Consider the following 19,793-nt stretch of genomic DNA (forward strand, 5'->3'; position numbering starts at 1 on the left):
TCGGAATGTTTTGGCCAGGCCCTGGTAGGGCCAGCCCTTACATGAGCCCAAGTCACAACACACCGAGACAGGGTATGTGGGGAAGTGTATGCTAAACTAAACACGATAGGGCCGTAGTGCTAAGCTAACACCCCGATCGAAGCCTCATTAGAATGTTTTCAAAACGTATAATGTGCGCTCGTTTTTTTCATGTTTTTGTTCCCGCCCTTCGCCTGCGTCGCTCCTAACCATCATTCATACCCTGAGTATTATTTTCGTCGTTTGGTTTGTATGCACCAATTTTTTTTTGTTGTTTTTTTTTCGTAACTAATTTCACGTACTTGTACGTATTGTTGCGTGCCCGTGTGCATACTGTACGTTTGTGAAGCGTCCGTACATCAGGTGCTCATATTGCAGACGATGAGATCCGACAGGCGGAGGAGAAGTTCGCCGAGTCACTTCAACTGGCGCAGATCGGCATGTTCAACCTCCTTGACAATGACGTAAGTGGACCTTCATTCCTCAACCAGTTATTATCGTATTATGTAATTAAATATAGATCGTGTATACATTGTAATGTGCGTGACGTTCACAGGTAGAGCAGGTGGCGCAACTTACGTACTTCGCAGAAAGCCTATTGGAGTATCATCAGCAATGCACGGAGATCCTCAAAGGACTTGTATCCACGCTCATGGAAAAGTAAGTCACTTGAACAATTGATTCCGTGACTAAATTAATCTGTTTGTTCTTTATTTACTAACCATTGTATTTCAAAATTTCAGGAAAGAAGAAGCGGTTAACCGTCCCAAGATGGAGTTCGTACCAAAGACCTTAGCAGATCTCCACATCGAGGGCATCCACGATTTGAACAATGGTAGGCGGTACGGTTCCACCCAGAGTTTATCCCGTCCCCGCCAACACATCCCTCCCTCGTCCTCAGTCGGCGACCTCAGCACCACAGATCCCTTCAAGGCTTGGGAAGCACCCTCACCCGTTCGTGCCCAAGTGAGGCCGGCGCCAGGGTTCAAACCGCACCCGGCACCACGGAATCAGTTCAATGGAAGGGACCCTTGGAAAGGTGACTTTGGTTTTATTTGCTGGGTTATATCTTATGTTTGGTTTTGGTTGTGGATTGCGGGTCACGGTGGCGGGTCTATTTTTAGCTGGGTTGGTATGTGGGCAGTCCATAGTCGAAATCCGACTTGCACAAACACATGTATCATTGAGGACATTTAGCACGCTTTGGGGCACATTACGAGTTTCTCGGGACTCGGTTATGGCGGTGACTAATTATACACATCACACACTTCATAACTAACCGGTGTACATTAGAATAGTTTTAATGTGGTAAACTCCTTGCATTAAATGTGGGTAATTAGGAGTTGGCACTGTTGTTGCGAGATGTTTCATATTATGCCGTCAAGGTGAAATAACTATATTCAGATTATGTATATTTAATAGGAAATTAAATATCTATAGTATAGATATTTATTATTAATTAATTTGAGTGTAAGGTTGATAAAGGTATATCAATTTTATGGGTTTTCTTCTCGGTTGTGACTAACCTTGGATAAATTACATTCATACTAGGCGACTGAACGTATTTAGGTCACCATCTAGTACATAAAGACAAAGACATTTATTTTTGCAAATATGGGTCCAATAATGTTGTTACACAAGGGTATCATAAAACTTTAGTAAATTAAAACATATAGAAAAAGTAGAGCTAGATAGTAAAAAAGTAAGGTTTTGTCACATTGTAAATACCTCATCAAATTATATCAATAATGGTTTTAGACGGAACACTAGCAGAAAAATCTTTTGTACATAATTTTGGGGCTAAATACCATGGAATAACATTTTTAAATTTTTTATTTTAGCTTCTCTTGTTATTTTTTTAACCGAAGAGGTGCACTCACAGGCGTGGGAAGATTATTGACAACTTTTCTTACAGGTTGCCGAAAATCCTACTCCCAAATCCCTCATCCTATTTTAAATTAGGATTTTTATCTCAAATTATTATGTGTGATTCTGTAATTTGTGTTGCCAGTAACATTGCAGACATAAAAATATAACCAACATGCAGTTGTAAGACATAAGGCGAATTGAACTTATTGCAATATTTAATTACTAGCAACACCAATTGCAGAATATAATTGTCTCCTCTGATAGAGTAATAATAAATGTCTCTTTCTATTTTTGATATTATGTATGTTTAGTCTCTGGTAGGAAAACAAATATGGTATGTTCTTTCTTCCTATTTCTTCGAGTAGTCAATATTTTGATGTCTCTTCTTTATTTCTGAAGATGTTCGATGTTCAGTCCTTTACAGACGAATTGACATGCACATCGCGGACTATAAATGAAACACTTTATATGAAAATATTTTTTGTCAAAATTTTATGATTAGCAATAGTAGTTATTTATTCAAATAAAGTTGACCATTACCTCCGGGTTTTCGCAATATCTTTGACGGGTATACAAGTACATATGGTTTGTTCACGTTGCGAAGCTGGCTCCCACGCCGGCTCCCCCGAGCACAAGCCGCCGTCGAACCTGGAACTGTTCCCGGGATCGGGCAACCCGTCGCGCTCAACCAATGGTAACACGCGAACACAACACAGAGATTGCATCCTTGTTTGTTTTGCCTGACTGTACTAAAGTTTTTTTTTTCTGTTTTAATCGGGCTTATTATAACGGTTTTATAGTTATTTTTCTGTTCCAATTTATGCAGTCATAGTTTATTTTAGAGCACGGGACTTTAGTGTGTTCTCAAAAAAATCTTCATTTTTTTCATCTTATAGTTTCTAGTATTGTGACACAGTAACCGCAATACATTACCGAATTCTGCTTTTATTTAACTAAAAATGTTGATGCAATCTCACACATCACCAAACACATACAAAATCGTGTAGTGAAAATAATTCGAGTAGAAGTTTTATGAAAATATTTTCCTATTCTTTAAGACCGTACGCTGACTGTACTCAGAACGTGTACACAGTTAAACAAAATACACAAACGTAGAGTAGATTGTGATTTTGCTTTTAAGCGAATAATTACCAATTGCTTGTTCCGTGTTGCTTTAAACTTGTGTGGCGTTTTGTGAAGTCTCCACTTTTGTGACTGTCCAAAACTTGGCTAAAACTGTACTGTTAAATGTTCAGAATAAGCTCGAAGTTTTTATCTGAATAACAAGTTGTGCATGTCAAAATCATACAACCATACACACGAGTGACGTTGAAGTAGTGATCATTTGTATGTGACACATAAGATGGCATGCTAGTGCTTTCAATACTGTATAATCAGCATAGCCATACGATCATATCATGTAATATCAAAAAATCATCATAGTGTGAAAGAAAGTCGACTTACCATACTCTCATAAACATTGTTTGCAGTTTTCAATAGGCATTTAGATTATTCGGTAGATACTACGAGGCACTATAAAGTCACACTTGCTTGTAGAACATTGTTTTTGTTAGAATATAAATAACACTTGACATTCGTCTTGAACACGTAGTATCTACCAGCTAGTAATGAAAGTACACCCTTCAGCATCAAACTTTGAAATAAAAAAAGTATTTCATGAAAATTACCAACTCGTCGTAGATTAGTACCTATTTGATTCCAAGAATTGATGTAGTTAGCTTAGGTATTATGTATCTCATAAAGTTTAGAAATATTTGATGCTGATGGTTGTATTTTGGCTTGAAGTTTCATAGAATACGTTATATTTTATTTAGCTACTGTCATACTTTAACCAATTGAAAGAATGTAAACGTGAATCTTGGTAGCAGAAATAGAAAGTCATTCAAAATTAACGATCATCAATAAAATATCGCGTATTCTTTGGACACGAGTCTTTTGGCACACTCCAGCTAAACTTAAAATCTCGAGTAGCAAAATCATATCGTAAACTAAAATGTTAACAAAATAATTGCTAAATGGCTCTCTTGTTTTACGTTTAACTGGTGTGTGGTAAAAGTCTGAAGTGCATATAAATATGCGTATTTGTGCTAAAATGTATTGTCCCCTCAGCGTCTCCATTGCCGTCGCCGGTTAAGTCGCCCGCGCGAACCCCCGTGGTTGCGAACAAGACGCCCTGCTGCACTGCTCTCTATGACTTCGAGCCGGAGAACCAAGGGGAACTAGGATTTAAGGTAACTATACTAACATATGATTACTAAAACATGCTCAACACATTTACACCACCTACCACATATTCATAAGCTGGGGCCCGATTCTCCTAAGTTAATAATGTCAAAATCGAATAGAAATCGAATCGTAATATGATCGCAATAGCAGTTTTAACCATACCGGGCATTCTGCTACTAATACCAATCGTATTCCAAAGACATTCGATTGGTTTGCGATTGGTCTGCTATTTTGGTGATTTTGGTCTATACGATAGTTTGCTCTACAATCTATTCTATTCTATTTTTGTATATGGCAATCCGTGTCGATGTCAATTTCGACGATTCTGCCAATGACAAGTGGGATGAGAAGCAAGAAGTGCTTTTAATTAAAATAAATTTAAAAATATATATATATTGATTTAAGATGGTGCTGTGGCCGATCTTGTGTAACTTAATGTGTTAGTAGGACGGCACTGAAACAAACAGAAATATATTTACATATATAAAAACAACAACAAAATGTTAGTAACACATAACATATAATATATACCACAACCATACAAACTGTGGCCTAAATATAGGCCACAATTTATAATTTAATATTGTTTTGATTAATGAACATCAACAGCATCTGGAGCAGTTCTGGACAGGAGTGGGATAGGAGGGAACGGAAGTTAGTCGGGAGAGGAATTTTAAGTTTTTGGAGACGACCATATAAATCAAAGGATGAGTTGATAGGACAGTCAAAAAATATATGGTCCAGGGTACCTTCATCCAGTCCACACTCGCAGAGGGATGAATCCTGCACCCGAATTTTGCGCAGAAAGACCGGTGTACAGCAGTGACCTAACCGAATTCTGCACATGACTGAAATTACCCGTTTAGGGTATCTTTTGAAATTTGAAAACCACGGTTTTGGTTTTACAACCGGTTGAATGGCGAAATAAGAGCTACCCTTCCTTTTGCCTGAGATGTTCCACCATTCCTGCCACGAGGTCTCAAGACTCAATTTAGGGAGGTTTAGCAGGTCATGCCCTTGAAGGGAGAAGTGTGCAAGATCAGCGGACTCAGATGAACACGCATCTTTGGCCAATGCATCGGCACATTCATTGCCCGCTATACCGCAGTGGCTAGGGATCCAGACTAAGTGTACTTCTTTCTCTTGCCTAGTGCAGGAGAAAAGGGACTTTTTAATATCCAGGACAATAGGACAATGGAGTTTAGTTCTAAAGGGATTCTGGGATATGGCTTGGAGACAGCTAAGGGAGTCAGTAAAGATAACTCCACAGCTAATCTCATGGGACTCTATAAAACGACAAGCTTCCAATAGTGCCACACACTCGCCTGTAAATACTGAAGACTCCTTCGGACATCTGAATTTCAAAATTATTTTAGAGTTCTGATAGTAAACCGCGGCTCCAGTACAGCCACCATTTGATTTGGAAGCATCCGTGAAGAACTTTTGAAACCCAATCCATCGTTCACCCAAAACCGCATTAAAGGCCGAATTTGCAGATGGGGAGTTTTTGGATATGCCAATGTTATAGAATATTTTAGGGGTGAAGCAAAGTACTTCATAAGGGTAATTAAATAAAGGAAGTCTGGGATGTGGAGCAATGGGGGATTCTAAATTTTGAAAAAACCGATATGCTTTTAGGAATAGGGGGATTTCTTTGTGTTCCCAATATTTGGAGCTGTGACAAAGAGTGTCAAGCTCTCTGAGTTTTGGGATGAGGGGGTGAGATGACTTGGGAATAACCCTGGATAGGAAACGGGAAGCGAGGTACTGACGTCTCAGGGCTAAAGGAGGTTCAGCGCATTCGACCTGCAAGGCGTCAATAGGCGACGACTTCATGCAACCTGAGATGATTCGAAGGCATTGAGACTGAATCCTATCTAAACCGGCCAAGGCACCTTTGTTGCTTGGAATCACCAAGTGTGACCCATAGTCCAGGATACTGCGGACTAAGGCATTGTAGACCAGTTTCATAGTGAAGGGATGGGCCCCCCACCAGACACCAGCGAGAGCTTTTAGGATGGAGATTGCTCTTTCGCATCTTTTGATCAAATAATTAAAGTGGTGAATCCCGGATAATTTTGAGTCTAAGAAAACGCCTAAAAATTTTGATTTGTTACCTATGGGAATATCTTGTCCTTGAATGTTAACTGAGACCTGAGGGATCAGTCGTTTTCGGGAAAAAATCACTACCGAGCTTTTTGGGGCGGATAACGAGAGACCATGGTCCAAAAGCCATGTGTGCAGAGAGTCCAGGGAGAGACAGAGAGATGAGGCAGCGTCCGTAATAGATGGATTAACTACATACAACACTAGATCGTCAGCGTATTGTAAAAGGTGGCAGTCAGCATTAAGGCAGGAGCCAATGTCTGCTGTATACAGGTTGTATAGTAGGGGGCTTAGAACTGAGCCTTGGGGAAGGCCCTTCCACGTCTGTCTCACCTCAAATACCTCCCCCTGCACTCTGAGCATCAAAGAGCGAGACATGAGGAGTGCGCATATACATTGTACCATCTTACCCGGAATCCTCAGCTGTTGCAATTTTTGCCTGAGAACTGGAAGAAGGACGCTGTCGTATGCGGAAGAGATGTCAAGGAAAGTGGCTACAGCGGATTCATTTTTGGAAAAGGCTGTACGGATATCAGTAACCAAAATTGCCACACTGTCCATGGTGCTAAGCCCCTTTCTAAAGCCAAACTGACTACTCGGCAGTAGATCCCTAGACTCCACCAACCACTCAAGTCTATTTTTAATTAAATGTTCCAATATCTTGGCCAACACTGAGGACAAAGCAATTGGTCTAAGGCCATTCGGATCATCAGCAGTCTTGCCGGGCTTCAAAAGGGGAATTACTATCTGAGCTTTCCACTGTTCAGGAACCCAACCAAATTGATAGCAATAATTTATTATTCCTAAAAAATATTTTTTTGCTTCAAAACCAAAATGAACTGCAAATGAGTACGGTATGCCGTCTATGCCTGGGGCGGAATCCCTAACATGACGTAATACCGTATCAAGTTCCTCTAACGAAAATGGTTCATTCATAGGATCATCCACAATATTTACAGGCGGGAGCAGAAGTTCTGAGGAAGAAGGAACATAGGCTGGAGCTATTTTGTCAAAAAAGGATTCAGCAGTTTCTCTCGAGATAGGGGAAGAGATAGATGGGGAGCAGCCTCGCCTGAAACGATTAATGCTCTTCCAAACTGCTGAAATGGGAGTGGAAGGGGATAGAGAAGTGCAAAACTTAACCCAACCGCGGCGTTTCTTCTTGCGAAGAAGCCGCCGAGATTGAGCTAACACTCGTCTGTACCGTATAAGATTGTCGCTATTCATCGCATCATTGTACTGTTTTTCGGCCTCTTTTCTTTCTTTAATAACCGATGTGCATTCTTGATCCCACCACGGGGGTGACGGGATTTTATTTCTGGCACAGTTGCGCAACGGAAAGGTAGAGTCTGCGCTTGAGGTAATGGCCGAGATAAAGCCATCGTAGCAGCTCTTAGCATGGCAGTGACCAGAAGAATCTTGAAAACTTGAAGTTAAATTTGGAAGCATACTAATTTTCTCCTCCAGTAAAGATGCAAACCTCGACCAATCAGGTTTGGACAAGTTGTACTTCAATAGTGGAGGAGACGTTTTCTCTAAAAAGGTTTTATTAATTAAAGTTACAACAATGGGGTAATGGTCGCTACCATGCGTCAGAGTAGTACATTCCCAATGAATTGATGCCGCCAACTCTACTGAACAGAATGTGAGGTCTACACAACTCTTTTGCTGTCCTGGAAGGGATCTACGAGTAGGGCTACCATCATTTAAGATGCAAAGGTCAAAATCATCCAAGATTTCTACTAAACCTTCCCCAAACGAATCACAACGATTGGAACCCCATCTAAAGTGGTGACAGTTGAAGTCACCCATGACGAGCACAGGTCCCACTATGTTATTCAAAATGTCCCTAATGGTGGTTAAAAACCTACGCTGAGGATGGGAAATATACACGGATAAAACAGTGATACCCTCAATTCTACACGCAACTATATTCATATCACCATCCAGAACCGGAAGAGTCAAGGTGGAGAGGGGGACACGATTATTAACAAGGAGAGCCGACCCTCCATAGCCATCAGATCTGTCACATCTGAGAATATTAAATAGTGGTATATTAAAACTGAGACTCGGGGTGAGCCAAGTCTCAGCTACAGAGCAAGCCAGAGGCTTGAATTTATTGAGGAGGAATATGAGGTCGTGCTTTTTATGCCACACGCTCCTCACATTCCATTGAAGGAATACTTGGCGAGGCGCCATTTCTAATATTTGATAAAAGGTTAGTTAGTTGGTAGGCAACGTTGGACGGTAATTGGGTATTATTGGTGGATAGAATTGTAGAAAGAAGTTTAATAAGTATATCTATTATTGAGGAAACATTACTATCAATGAATGGGTTATTCAGAGCGCAGCCATCAGGCTGTGAAGGTGCAGGGGAGTTAATAATCTGCTGATGGGCAGCTTTATCATAAGAGGGAGATAGAGGGGCATGGGTCTTTGGCTTAAGGAAAACAGTTTTGCGGTATGACTGAGTGGGGACGGGAATAGCTTTTGCAGCATTAGCATAATTGCGAGAAGTAAGTGGGACAGATTTGCTAGCTTCAGCATATGAAAGGGACTTCTCAGCCATAACCGTCTTAATGGCCTTCTGTCTACCCAACTCGGGGCATGATTTGCTATTTGCAAAATGATTCCCCGAGCAGAGCACACAGAATGCCTCCGCCTCAGAAGTGCTGCAACCATCACCAGGGTGATCATGGCCACACTTACTGCAGCGAGGCTTGGACCGACACACTAGTTCCACATGACCAAACCTGCAGCACTTACGGCACTGGATGGTGGGATAAACATATTGCTGAACCGGAAGGGAGGTGTAACAACAAAATACTCTTTGAGGTAATACTTGGCCATCAAAGGTAAGTACACATGTCTCTGTTGCCTTGAATACAGTCACTCCATCAATAACTACTTTCCTGCTTATGCGACGAACTTTCAGGATTTCACCACAACCTGAAGGGACCTGCAAGTATTTTTGGGCTTCCTCTTCATTTAAATCTGTGGGAACACCAGTCACAACACCCATCCTAGTTATATTAAAAGTGGGGATAGAGGCAACATAGCAGTTCTTATGTAAAATGCTGTTGATAATAAATGAGTTTGCATCCTGAGGGGATTTAAACTCTACAGACACACGGTTCCTACCAACTTTTTTAACACCATCACGGACAACATTGGTAATGTTATGTTTTTGTAGGAATATTCCGAAAGTAACAGGGTGTAGAGAGGTACCGGCGTTAGGCTGGGGCTCCAATCGAGAGACATGAACGATAAAAGGTGCCTTATCAGTAGCAGAGTACCTGCTGCGGCCAACTAGGTTTCTTTGTTGTTTTGATGGCGGGGTTGACACGCCAATGTTGGCATCATCTCCGGAGCGTTTCCTGGTATTCGAGGTTGATAGGGTCTGGGAGTCCGCGATGCTGCAAGCAACATCAGCGAGTTGGGAAAGCGGATAGTTGGGGGAAAGTGGAGCATATGCAGAGATGTCGGGAGGATCGGGATCGGGGGGTTTATTTTGATCCATTATGCTTGTAAAAAACTGGTTAGTTACCGAAATAACAACACACCACTGGTAACAAACAAAAAGACAACACACAAACACAAAACTAAGTCACAAAAGTTCACCAAAACACTTAAAACAGCTGAAAATTCTAGGCACACGTGCTAACCAAAGACACTCTGTGGCGAGAATCCTTGCTCTACAATCATATTGCAATAGTTAATCATTTGCAGACAAAATGATTCATTATTGAATGACAGAAAAGGATAAAAATGTTTATTTTAAATAAAAAATAGCGGAATGCCACATACGTTTCAATCGTAATCGAGTCGGGATTGGATCGCAGTCGAACGTGAATCGTATGTTGCTTAAGTAAAATTAGGAGAATCGGGCCCCTGGCCTTCAGAAATATCCTCATTATAATATCTACTTCTTTTTGTAACAGGAGAACGACGTGATCACGCTGATCAACAAAGTTGATGACAACTGGTTCGAGGGCTCGGTCAACGGCAAGACCGGGTACTTCCCGATCAGCTACGTGCAAGTCACCGTCCCCCTACCCAACATGTAAGCATCGCCTCACAAGTAACCACCAACGTATTCATTCATTCCCCTGCTGATGTAACACAACTTTACCGTGACGAGAACCGATGCATTTATACAACGCGAGATCATATAGAACCCGCGTGGAATCTCAAGTCGAACACCACAGCCGATCCGGTCCCACCTTATGTAAATGTTGTGTTACACTTCTTACTCATTCGTTACGACGTCAAGTTACGCAGTATTACGTAGATTTGAATCTATTATTGTGTCAAAAGCTCAATGGCAAGCTGTTTATGGTTATACCCCCATTTATTACGCCGAATAATTTGATGAATTATGTACCTCTTTCTATCGGTTCAAACTTGTCTTCCGGTGTATTTTACAGTTGTGTCATAGTTTTGTCGTAGCAGAATTTCATTGATAATATTTCATCATGTCTTTCGAAATATTAAATACTCAAAATGTTATCAATCTTCCAAACTTAAAAAAAATATAGAAATAAAATTGAATGTTTATGAATTGACTTTCTAGATGTAACCATCTAATCTAATCTCAAGGAGATAATGCTACGAATTTTACGTATGAATTATTTTATATTGTACCTACCTACTGTTTGCATTTATTGCCAAAATAAGTAATTATTTAATAATACAAATTATTGTAATAGAAATCATTGTAATCATGTTGCCATTTTACTTCATGACGATTTATTAAATTAGTAATGAGTTTGGAGTAAATTGCCGTTATTTTAATCTATTAGGTATGTTTAGTTTTAAAAGTGACATACGCCAATTAAACCAACATCAATCGGAGTACCTTTGCAAAGCTCTAGAGTCAAGGAATCATATTGATTGACAATAGCTGGAGTATGGAGTACTGTCCACACAAGTAGGGAGGCTGCTGTACGTATTGTCATAGGCAAGTGAGCCACACTACAACGTTGCATTCCAAATACATACAGCTCAAGTTTATCGGTGTGGATACGATAAGTGAGATTGATAATTTTAAGCAAAGTGATACGTCAATGTCAATCGTAATACAAGGTTGCCGTAGGCTCTCTGCGCAGCAAAAAATTCTGTAAAGTTATATTTTTAAACTAACGTCTATATATTAGTTAAATATCGTGCATCTATTTTTTTAAAGTGCATATCCCTATGTATAGTATTCTCCTTTGACGTATATTACTTTATTTAGTTCATTATGTTTATTTGTACTGTAAAGTAAAAGCACAGGAGCGGGATATTATAGTATTTATTAGGACTATTATATGAAACTAGTTAACACGTCATGCGATTAGATTTTATAGTTGTATGTTTGCGGGTAATTATTTAACTGAATGACGGAAGTATACAATGTATCGTATATTATACAATGAATGTGAGAATATGAGGGACGGAGTCGTAAGAGTTGTTGAATTATTGCCAGGAATCTATGGCGTTTCGATGTTTGATGTATTATTGGCAAGCTAAAAATATATATAATGTAATTGTGATAACTATATATATCATGCTGTTGGTGCGGTGTCCTACCATGTATTCTTTTTTTTATATTTACATTGTTTATATTTTACATCAGTACCCTGTTTAATTTTTCGACATTTCGCATAATAACTCCTTTAGTCATTACATTATGTAAGAAACCTATTTTAAACTATGTTTAAATGTGTATGATGATACCAAAAATATCGAAATTAGTAATTGTACATGGCCTCCATTCAATAGTATTGTTAAATGTACTTTAATTAATGCACTTGAGAGCTAAGATCTTAAATCGTCATATTATTCACTTTGTCCGATATTGATGTTGCAGTAATATTGAACATAAGTAATTTATAATAAATTCATCGCATCATTATTGTCGTAAACGGACCCCATTGTATCACATTTCTGGCATACAAAAGACAATACCTAGATCTAATGTTAGTTGTATGTAAGTTCATAAATAATTGTTCTATCTTCAAGTGTCTCTTAATATAAGTATTTTGAGTAAATAAATATATTCATCAATGTTATGAGGATGTCATGTTTCAATGTTTAATGTGAGGTGTTACGGCATGCTGGTTCATCGGTCATCCATGCTACACCTCTATGACTTTCTCAATACATAGATACATACCATTTAATCGAATGCAGTACGATCTTAAAACTATCCTATAAAACGGAATTAGACTGTTGTTGTTTTAAATGTGTATAAATTCTACTAGCTTGAGAATGTGTGAATGATGAATATAAGAAATGCAGATATCTTTCTTTGTTCGATAAACGAGCCTCTTTACCAAACTAACCATCGCTATTCCAATTGAGCCCAAACATGTTTACATGACGCAGAACTCGAGTCACTGCCTGAATACATATTGCTTTTGCCCCGAATTTTACAAAGTGGGTATTGTATTGCAGATATCGCATATTTATTTTCTGCTCGTAAACATGTTTGTAGCCATGGCTAGCTGTCCTAAACATGCATGCTTTGTTGAATTGAACATCAATAAAAATATGCATCTTCAATGGATGAAGATAGATCAGGAGAACAGATTCAGAGCAATGCTTGGTAAGGGGCTATTTTACCGAACAGTTATTTTGTAGTTGCCCTAAACTGTGTTGGTTCAGTGTTGCTTCACTTGTTATGTATGTCGAATCATTAGTTTGTATGATAATGATACTCGTTGTTTCTTCACAATTTTGATCCCAACAATTTATAGAATGAATTAAAAGTTACTCTGGTAATTACATTAAATATACTCGTGTGTAGTTTCTGAATAACCAGTAACATTATCTTGCAAGGTGATTTGTTAGCATACCAAAGTATATTTACATACGTGTCGGATATCACTATCATTATATTGGCTCCCATAATATTTTGCTGTTGATACGAGTACCTACGTCTGTTATGGTGTATTATTCTTGTTCATGTTACTGTAATCTTAAAATACTGTAATTTCATAGATTTAAACTTGACGATTTACGAGATGTAATGCAAATATTATTGATTTGTATTCAAATTTATCCCAAAACTTATTGCTCGTTTTCGCCTCCTAATAAAATGTTAACAATTAAACACTTAATTTTGTTTTATTTTATGCCAGATCCCAAGGTAGGTACTTCCCTTTTAAAACGATCACTCTAAGAGAAGAGATCTAATGTTAGATAAAAGTAATGTTGCAATAATGCTGTGTAAAGATGTTTTTTGCTATATTCTACCCAAGGTTACTCACCTACTTTCATTAATGTTAAATGTAGGGTACCTTTTGGTCTACAATTGGGGTGTCCCTGCTGCACCAAATACATAAGGTGACAAAACAAACACACGATAAATAATAAGCACGATTCATTATTTTATATCGATCAATAAAACGGTCAACATGCTTGATCAAGCATTTAAGACACCACACACACGTATCTACTAATACATATATATTATAAAAGGGAAACATTTATTGTTTGCACCCCAATGGCCCCGAAACTACAACCGATTGGAATAACTCCTTCACTTTAGAAAGCACGGTCTTGATGCGCGCGGTGTTATTTGGCCACAGGATTGGATATATGAACTGAATGTTATCTCAATAATTAGTTATATAGATCAGGTGTATGTCAGTAACATTTCAGCTCAGTACATTGGATAATTAATGAGATAATACGATTAAAGTCATTAGGAAGTGAATGACCGTGGTAACCCGACCAAGTTTAGGTGGTTACGAAAAAGCGAAAACGCAGAACATTATGGTACCTTCTAAAATATGTGGTATAGTGTTACAAATTTAGTACAGACATGTACAAAAGTAAATAAAAACTAAGTACATGATTTTTTAAGATTTTTTACTGGCCGGTAAAATAAGACATTTCAAAGATCTAGCAAAACCGAAAACGTTACCCCAGCAAAATCTCGAATAACTTCGCAACCGAAGAAAGAACAAATACAAAATATGGCACAACATTTACAACTAGTTTTATAGGTAATATTTATTTAAATATTCCCATCAGAAAGAAAAAGGTCTGGCTGGGGTAACGTTACTCCAGCAGGAAATGTTTTTGCAAATTTAAAAATGTGCGCAACAATTACAGAAGCCGCACAACTAATTATCTATAAGATTAAAATGACCATTTTCGACAACATCTGGCCAGGGTAACGCACACGCGCATAACTCAACAACGCCTGGATCAATTTGGCTAATTCTTTTTTTGTTGTGTTTGTTATTGTCAGGAGGTTCTTATATAAAAATAGGTGTGCGTTCGCGCAGCGGAATGTTGTTGAATTTAAAGATTTTAATTATGCAGATAATTAGTGTAAGACGTCCTATAATTGTGTATGGTAAATAAAAATTTGTGTATGCAGCCATTGTGGAGAAATTCACCAAAAACAGATTCCGCTGGGCGAACGTTGGCGAACGTTGTCCTGGCGGAACTTTTTTTAATCCATAGACTTTAGAAGAAAAGAGATGTGTCCGAAAATTAGTGTGTATTTGTGTATAATTGATTATGTATGAATGAAATCAGTGCATGCATAAACTTCGGAGAAATTCAAGTTTCCGCTACGCGAACGTTTGGCCATTAGCTAGTTTTCATATAAAGCGCTTACATAGAGAGCTGTAGATTTTTACATACGTTGTTTTGAATTTGTTTAAAAAACAGATTTAGAAAAAGTCGTAGGGTTTAAAAGATAAAAATATAAACGTAAAATACACTTATTAGGTCTTAGTTCTTAAAGTATGCAGTTTGGGGTCTAGATTTTCACGTTTACACAAACCTTGTAAGTGTCTCCAACATGTTGCCAAGTATCAATGATGTTCCGTTAGTAATTAAAAAGTTATAGGATATTTTACCATGAATAGATCACTGTTTACAAAGCAGTCGAATATCACGACGTTCTAAAGGAATTGCATGGTAAAATGTATGCCAATAATTAGTTTAATCATTCAACTATTCACTTGCAAAATTTCATGTCATTAAATTCAGTAATTAAAGAAAGACAATTATAATACTGACGGAGCATCGAAACCCTACATAATCCGACCAAGTTCGGATAGCTACAAAAAAGCGGCCGTGACTTATGTCTAAGCAACGTTCTTAACTTGGTAGGTTAGTATTTATTAATATGGTACAGTTGCGTACACAAGCGTTAGGAAAAAATAAAACAATTGTATTTCTTGATTGAAAAATATTTTTTTAATAATAATGCCACAAATTATAGACCGATCACTTGTTTACCGACGGTCTATAAACTTCTTACATCTATTTTGAGATTAAAAATAAACCAACATATTGAAAAATATTCAATTATGTCAGTTTCTCAAAATGGATGTAAGAAGGGGTCCCGTGCTACTAAGGAGCTGCTCCTCACTGATATGGTCATCAGCCAACAGGTTCGACGATCCCGAAAGAATTTGTCGACATGTTGGATAGACTATAAGAAGGCCTACGACTCGGTCCCCCATGCATGGCTTAGGAGGGTACTGGAGTTGTATAAAATAAATACAACTCTACGCGCCTTTCTTGCGTCATGTATGGAGCAATGGAGAACGGTTCTTCACTATCCAGGATGTAGACAAATTGAAGGGACCGGCGATCCTATTAAGATCGAGCGGGGAATATTCCAGGGTGACAGTTTGAGTCCACTTTGGTTTTGCCTGGCCTTGAACCCTTTGAGCACATTGCTAGAGGGTTCGGGGCTGGGCTATCCTTTGCGGAGAGGGGGTCAGGTTATATCCCATTTGCTTTATATGGATGATCTGAAACTGTTTGCCACTACAGAACTGCAGCTGATGAAGCTACTGAAGATCACTGAAAATTTCAGTAGTTGCATCAGGATGGAGCTCGGTGTGGACAAATGTGCAGTCATGCATGTAAAGCGAGGGGGAATTGTGGAATCTGAGGGAGTACAACTCTCAGATTCCATAAACCTGAGATCACTCTCCGCAAACGATACATATAAATACTTGGGTATGGCGGAGGGGTTAGGCATCAATGTGGCTGTCATGAAACAGTCATTACGGGAGCGTTTCTTTGGCCGCCTGAATAAGGTCCTAAAAAGTTCCTTATCAGGCGGCAACAAGGTTCGCGCCTATAATGGTTGGGTCATGCCAGTCCTGATGTACTCCTTCGGCATACTCAAATGGACTCAAACTGAATTGGATGCCTTGGATAGGAGAGTCCGCACACTGCTGACCGCAGAACGAATGCATCACCCACGATCGTCGGTGATGAGACTGTACATCCCACGGAAATGTGGAGGCCGAGGCTTTTTAAATGCAAAGACGCTCCACAACCGTGAGGTGTGCAGTCTCAGAGAATATCTTCTCAAAAGCGACGTGGGTATGCATCGTGATATGGTAGCAGTGGACAAAGGACTCACCCCGCTATCGTTGGCAAATGAGAACTGGCGCAGACCTGTGGTACTAACTACCCATGATCGCAAAGAGGTATGGCAGAGCAAACAGCTACACGGACGCTTCTTCGGGGCTCTTCATGGCCCCGATGTAGACTTCAATGCGTCCGTATCTTGGCTACGCTTCGGTGACTTGTTTGGAGAAACCGAAGGGTTTGTATGTGCAATTATGGACGAAGTTATCCTTACGAATAACTACCGGAGATATATCGTGAAAGACGGGACGGTTGACATATGTCGGGCATGTCACCATCCGGGTGAGTCTATCAGACATATTATATCTGGTTGTTCTCGTTTGGCTAATGGTGAATATTTGCACAGACATAACCAAGTGGCCAAGATTATCCACCAGCAGCTTGCTCTGCAATACAACCTTGTAGACCTTGAGGTACCGTACTACAGGTATGCGCCCGACCCAGTTCTCGAAAAGGACCATATCACGTTGTACTGGGATCGATCTATCATCACTGACAGGACTATTGTAGCCAATAAGCCTGATATTGTGGTGATAGATCGATCAGCGCGCCGCGCGATGATAGTCGATGTCGCCGTTCCGCATGACGAGAACCTTGTGAAAGCTGAGAAAGAGAAACAAATAAAGTATCTCGACTTAGCGCACGAGGTTGTCGCCATGTGGAGTGTCGACACGGCTGTTGTTGTGCCGATTGTCGTTACGGCCAATGGTTTAATAGCCAAGAGCCTCGACGAACACCTCAGGAGGCTCTCGTTGGGCGGCTGGATCAAAGGACTGATTCAGAAGGCAGTACTCCTTGATACGGCACGTATTGTGAGGAGGTTTCTGTCTCTGGGACCCTAACCACCGGTACCTTGGACCCTGTGCCCGATATCGGTGGCAACCTATTTTTTATATTTTTAAATGTTTTTTATTTTTATATTTAATATTTAAAAATGTAAATTATATGCTTGAAAATAAATAAATACAATAATAATGCCACTATCTACGATAAAAATAAATCTTCAATTAACAAGTACTTCTCTATTTAAATATCCGTGTACAAAAATATTTTTATTATTATTACTTACATAAATTACTTAACTACGTGATTAAAAATAACGTTAATAAACGTTACGTATTTTAACTAAAATGTCGTAGATAGTGGCGTTATTATTAAAAAAATATTTTTCATTCAAGAAATGCAATTGTTTTATTTTTGCCTAAAGCTTGTGTACGCAACTGTACCATATTAATAAATATACTAACCTTCCAAGTTAAGAACGTTTCTTAGACATATGGCACGGCCGCTTTTTTGTAGCTATCCGAACTTGGTCGGATTATGTAGGTTTTCGATGCTCCGTCAGTATTATAATTGTCTTTCTTTAATTACTGAATTTAATGACATGAAATTTTGCAAGTGAATAGTTGAATGATTAAACTAATTATTGGCATACATTTTACCATGCAATTCCTTTAGAACGTCGTGATATTCGACTGCTTTGTAAACAGTGATCTATTCATGGTAAAATATCCTATAACTTTTTAATTACTAACGGAACATCATTGATACTTGGCAACATGTTGGAGACACTTACAAGGTTTGTGTAAACGTGAAAATCTAGACCCCAAACTGCATACTTTAAGAACTAAGACCTAATAAGTGTATTTTACGTTTATATTTTTATCTTTTAAACCCTACGACTTTTTCTAAATCTGTTTTTTAAACAAATATAAACAAATTCAAAACAACGTATGTAAAAATCTACAGCTCTCTATGTAAGCGCTTTATATGAAAACTAGCTAATGGCCAAACGTTCGCGTAGCGGAAACTTGAATTTCTCCGAAGTTTATGCATGCACTGATTTCATTCATACATAATCAATTATACACAAATACACACTAATTTTCGGACACATCTCTTTTCTTCTAAAGTTTATGGATTAAAAAAAGTTCCGCCAGGACAACGTTCGCCAACGTTCGCCCAGCGGAATCTGTTTTTGGTGAATTTCTCCACAATGGCTGCATACACAAATTTTTATTTACCATACACAATTATAGGACGTCTTACACTAATTATCTGCATAATTAAAATCTTTAAATTCAACAACATTCCGCTGCGCGAACGCACACTAAAAATAGGGTAAAGTAGAGAAGTCAGTTGACAGGAGCGAAGCCGCGGGCAAAAGCTAGTAGGTAATAAAGATGTATCCAAATATTTAAGTACCCTTTTCCGCAGCGAACATTAAAGGTAAGACCGCACTAGGCGGAACTGCGCTGCACCGGAGCGACGCGACATTTTTAAATTAAGTTCGATATATCGCACTAGAACTGCAGCGGCGCGACAATATTCTACCCTAGTCGGTTGTCAGCCACTTACCACGATGGATGAAATTGACATTCATGTAGTTTTCATTTTGTAAATCATATAGCTCTGGATAGTTACTAACTAATAAAATTAACTTTTCTTCATCCATTTTACAACACAAATTGCATGTCCGGCACGTTTCGACTTGTATGAAATAGATTTGTGATGCCTCGTGAGTCGCCATCGCGCTGCTTACTATATCGCACCTAGCGTCGGCGGAACTGCGCGTAGCGACACAGCGCGTCAATTTTGCTTAGTTGCCCAACTTTGGCGCGCGGTGTCGCGCAGCGTAGTTCCGTTGCCGCGTAGTGCGGTATCTCTAATACATTTACTTAGAAACAATATTTTGCAGCGCAGTGTCGCGTCGCTCCGCTGCAGCGCAGTTCCGCCTAGTGCGGTCTTACCTTAATATAAGTCAGTTTCTAAAAAAATACAATTTTAATTTGTTGGCACCTAGCAATTTTATGTAATTGTTTTATCGGAGGTTACCTTTCTGCCAATTAGCGCGTGATAGCCTTCATGCACTATATTGCGCTATCAGAGACGCGAGCAAATGTTTGCTTCCTAAAACCAAATACCTACCAATATAAAATGCGAAAACTGTTGCGCTCGCATTCAAAAACGGCTGAATCGATTGAGATGAAATTTGTAAAGGATTTAATGAGTGATGGAAGTAGTTCCTTCGAGACGCTGGTATAACTGCGTGCAGAAGCTAGTTACAATTATCCTTCATAGAAAACAGTTTCTTCGGATTTAGATGCGACGGGCACGGCTCAAAAGCCTCACGCTTTTGTGTGCAAAATAAGGTG

The 19,793-nt window shown here is 39.1% G+C and overlaps 1 protein-coding gene across 8 annotated transcripts in view; it reads left to right on the plus strand.

The window, feature by feature from the left end:
- Positions 1-13,343, plus strand: part of LOC124636887 (endophilin-A) — a 49,900-nt gene extending 36,557 nt beyond the window's left edge. For 2 of the 8 annotated variants that reach the window (XM_047173138.1, XM_047173139.1), the window contains 6 exons: positions 19-72; positions 397-482; positions 575-678; positions 762-1,057; positions 4,018-4,139; positions 10,182-13,343. In XM_047173138.1, the coding sequence (XP_047029094.1) occupies positions 19-72; positions 397-482; positions 575-678; positions 762-1,057; positions 4,018-4,139; positions 10,182-10,307 (788 nt within the window). In that variant the 3' untranslated portion in view covers positions 10,308-13,343. Of the gene's footprint in view, positions 1-18; positions 73-381; positions 483-574; positions 679-761; positions 1,058-2,491; positions 2,582-4,017; positions 4,140-10,181 lie in introns of all 8 variants that reach the window. The other 6 variants (XM_047173143.1, XM_047173144.1, XM_047173140.1 and 3 more) reach the window with 4 other exon arrangements.
- The last annotated feature ends 6,450 nt before the right edge of the window (positions 13,344-19,793 follow it).

The sequence above is a fragment of the Helicoverpa zea genome, chromosome 15 (genome assembly GCF_022581195.2).
Source record: "Helicoverpa zea isolate HzStark_Cry1AcR chromosome 15, ilHelZeax1.1, whole genome shotgun sequence".
Taxonomy (NCBI): Eukaryota; Metazoa; Arthropoda; class Insecta; order Lepidoptera; family Noctuidae; genus Helicoverpa; species Helicoverpa zea.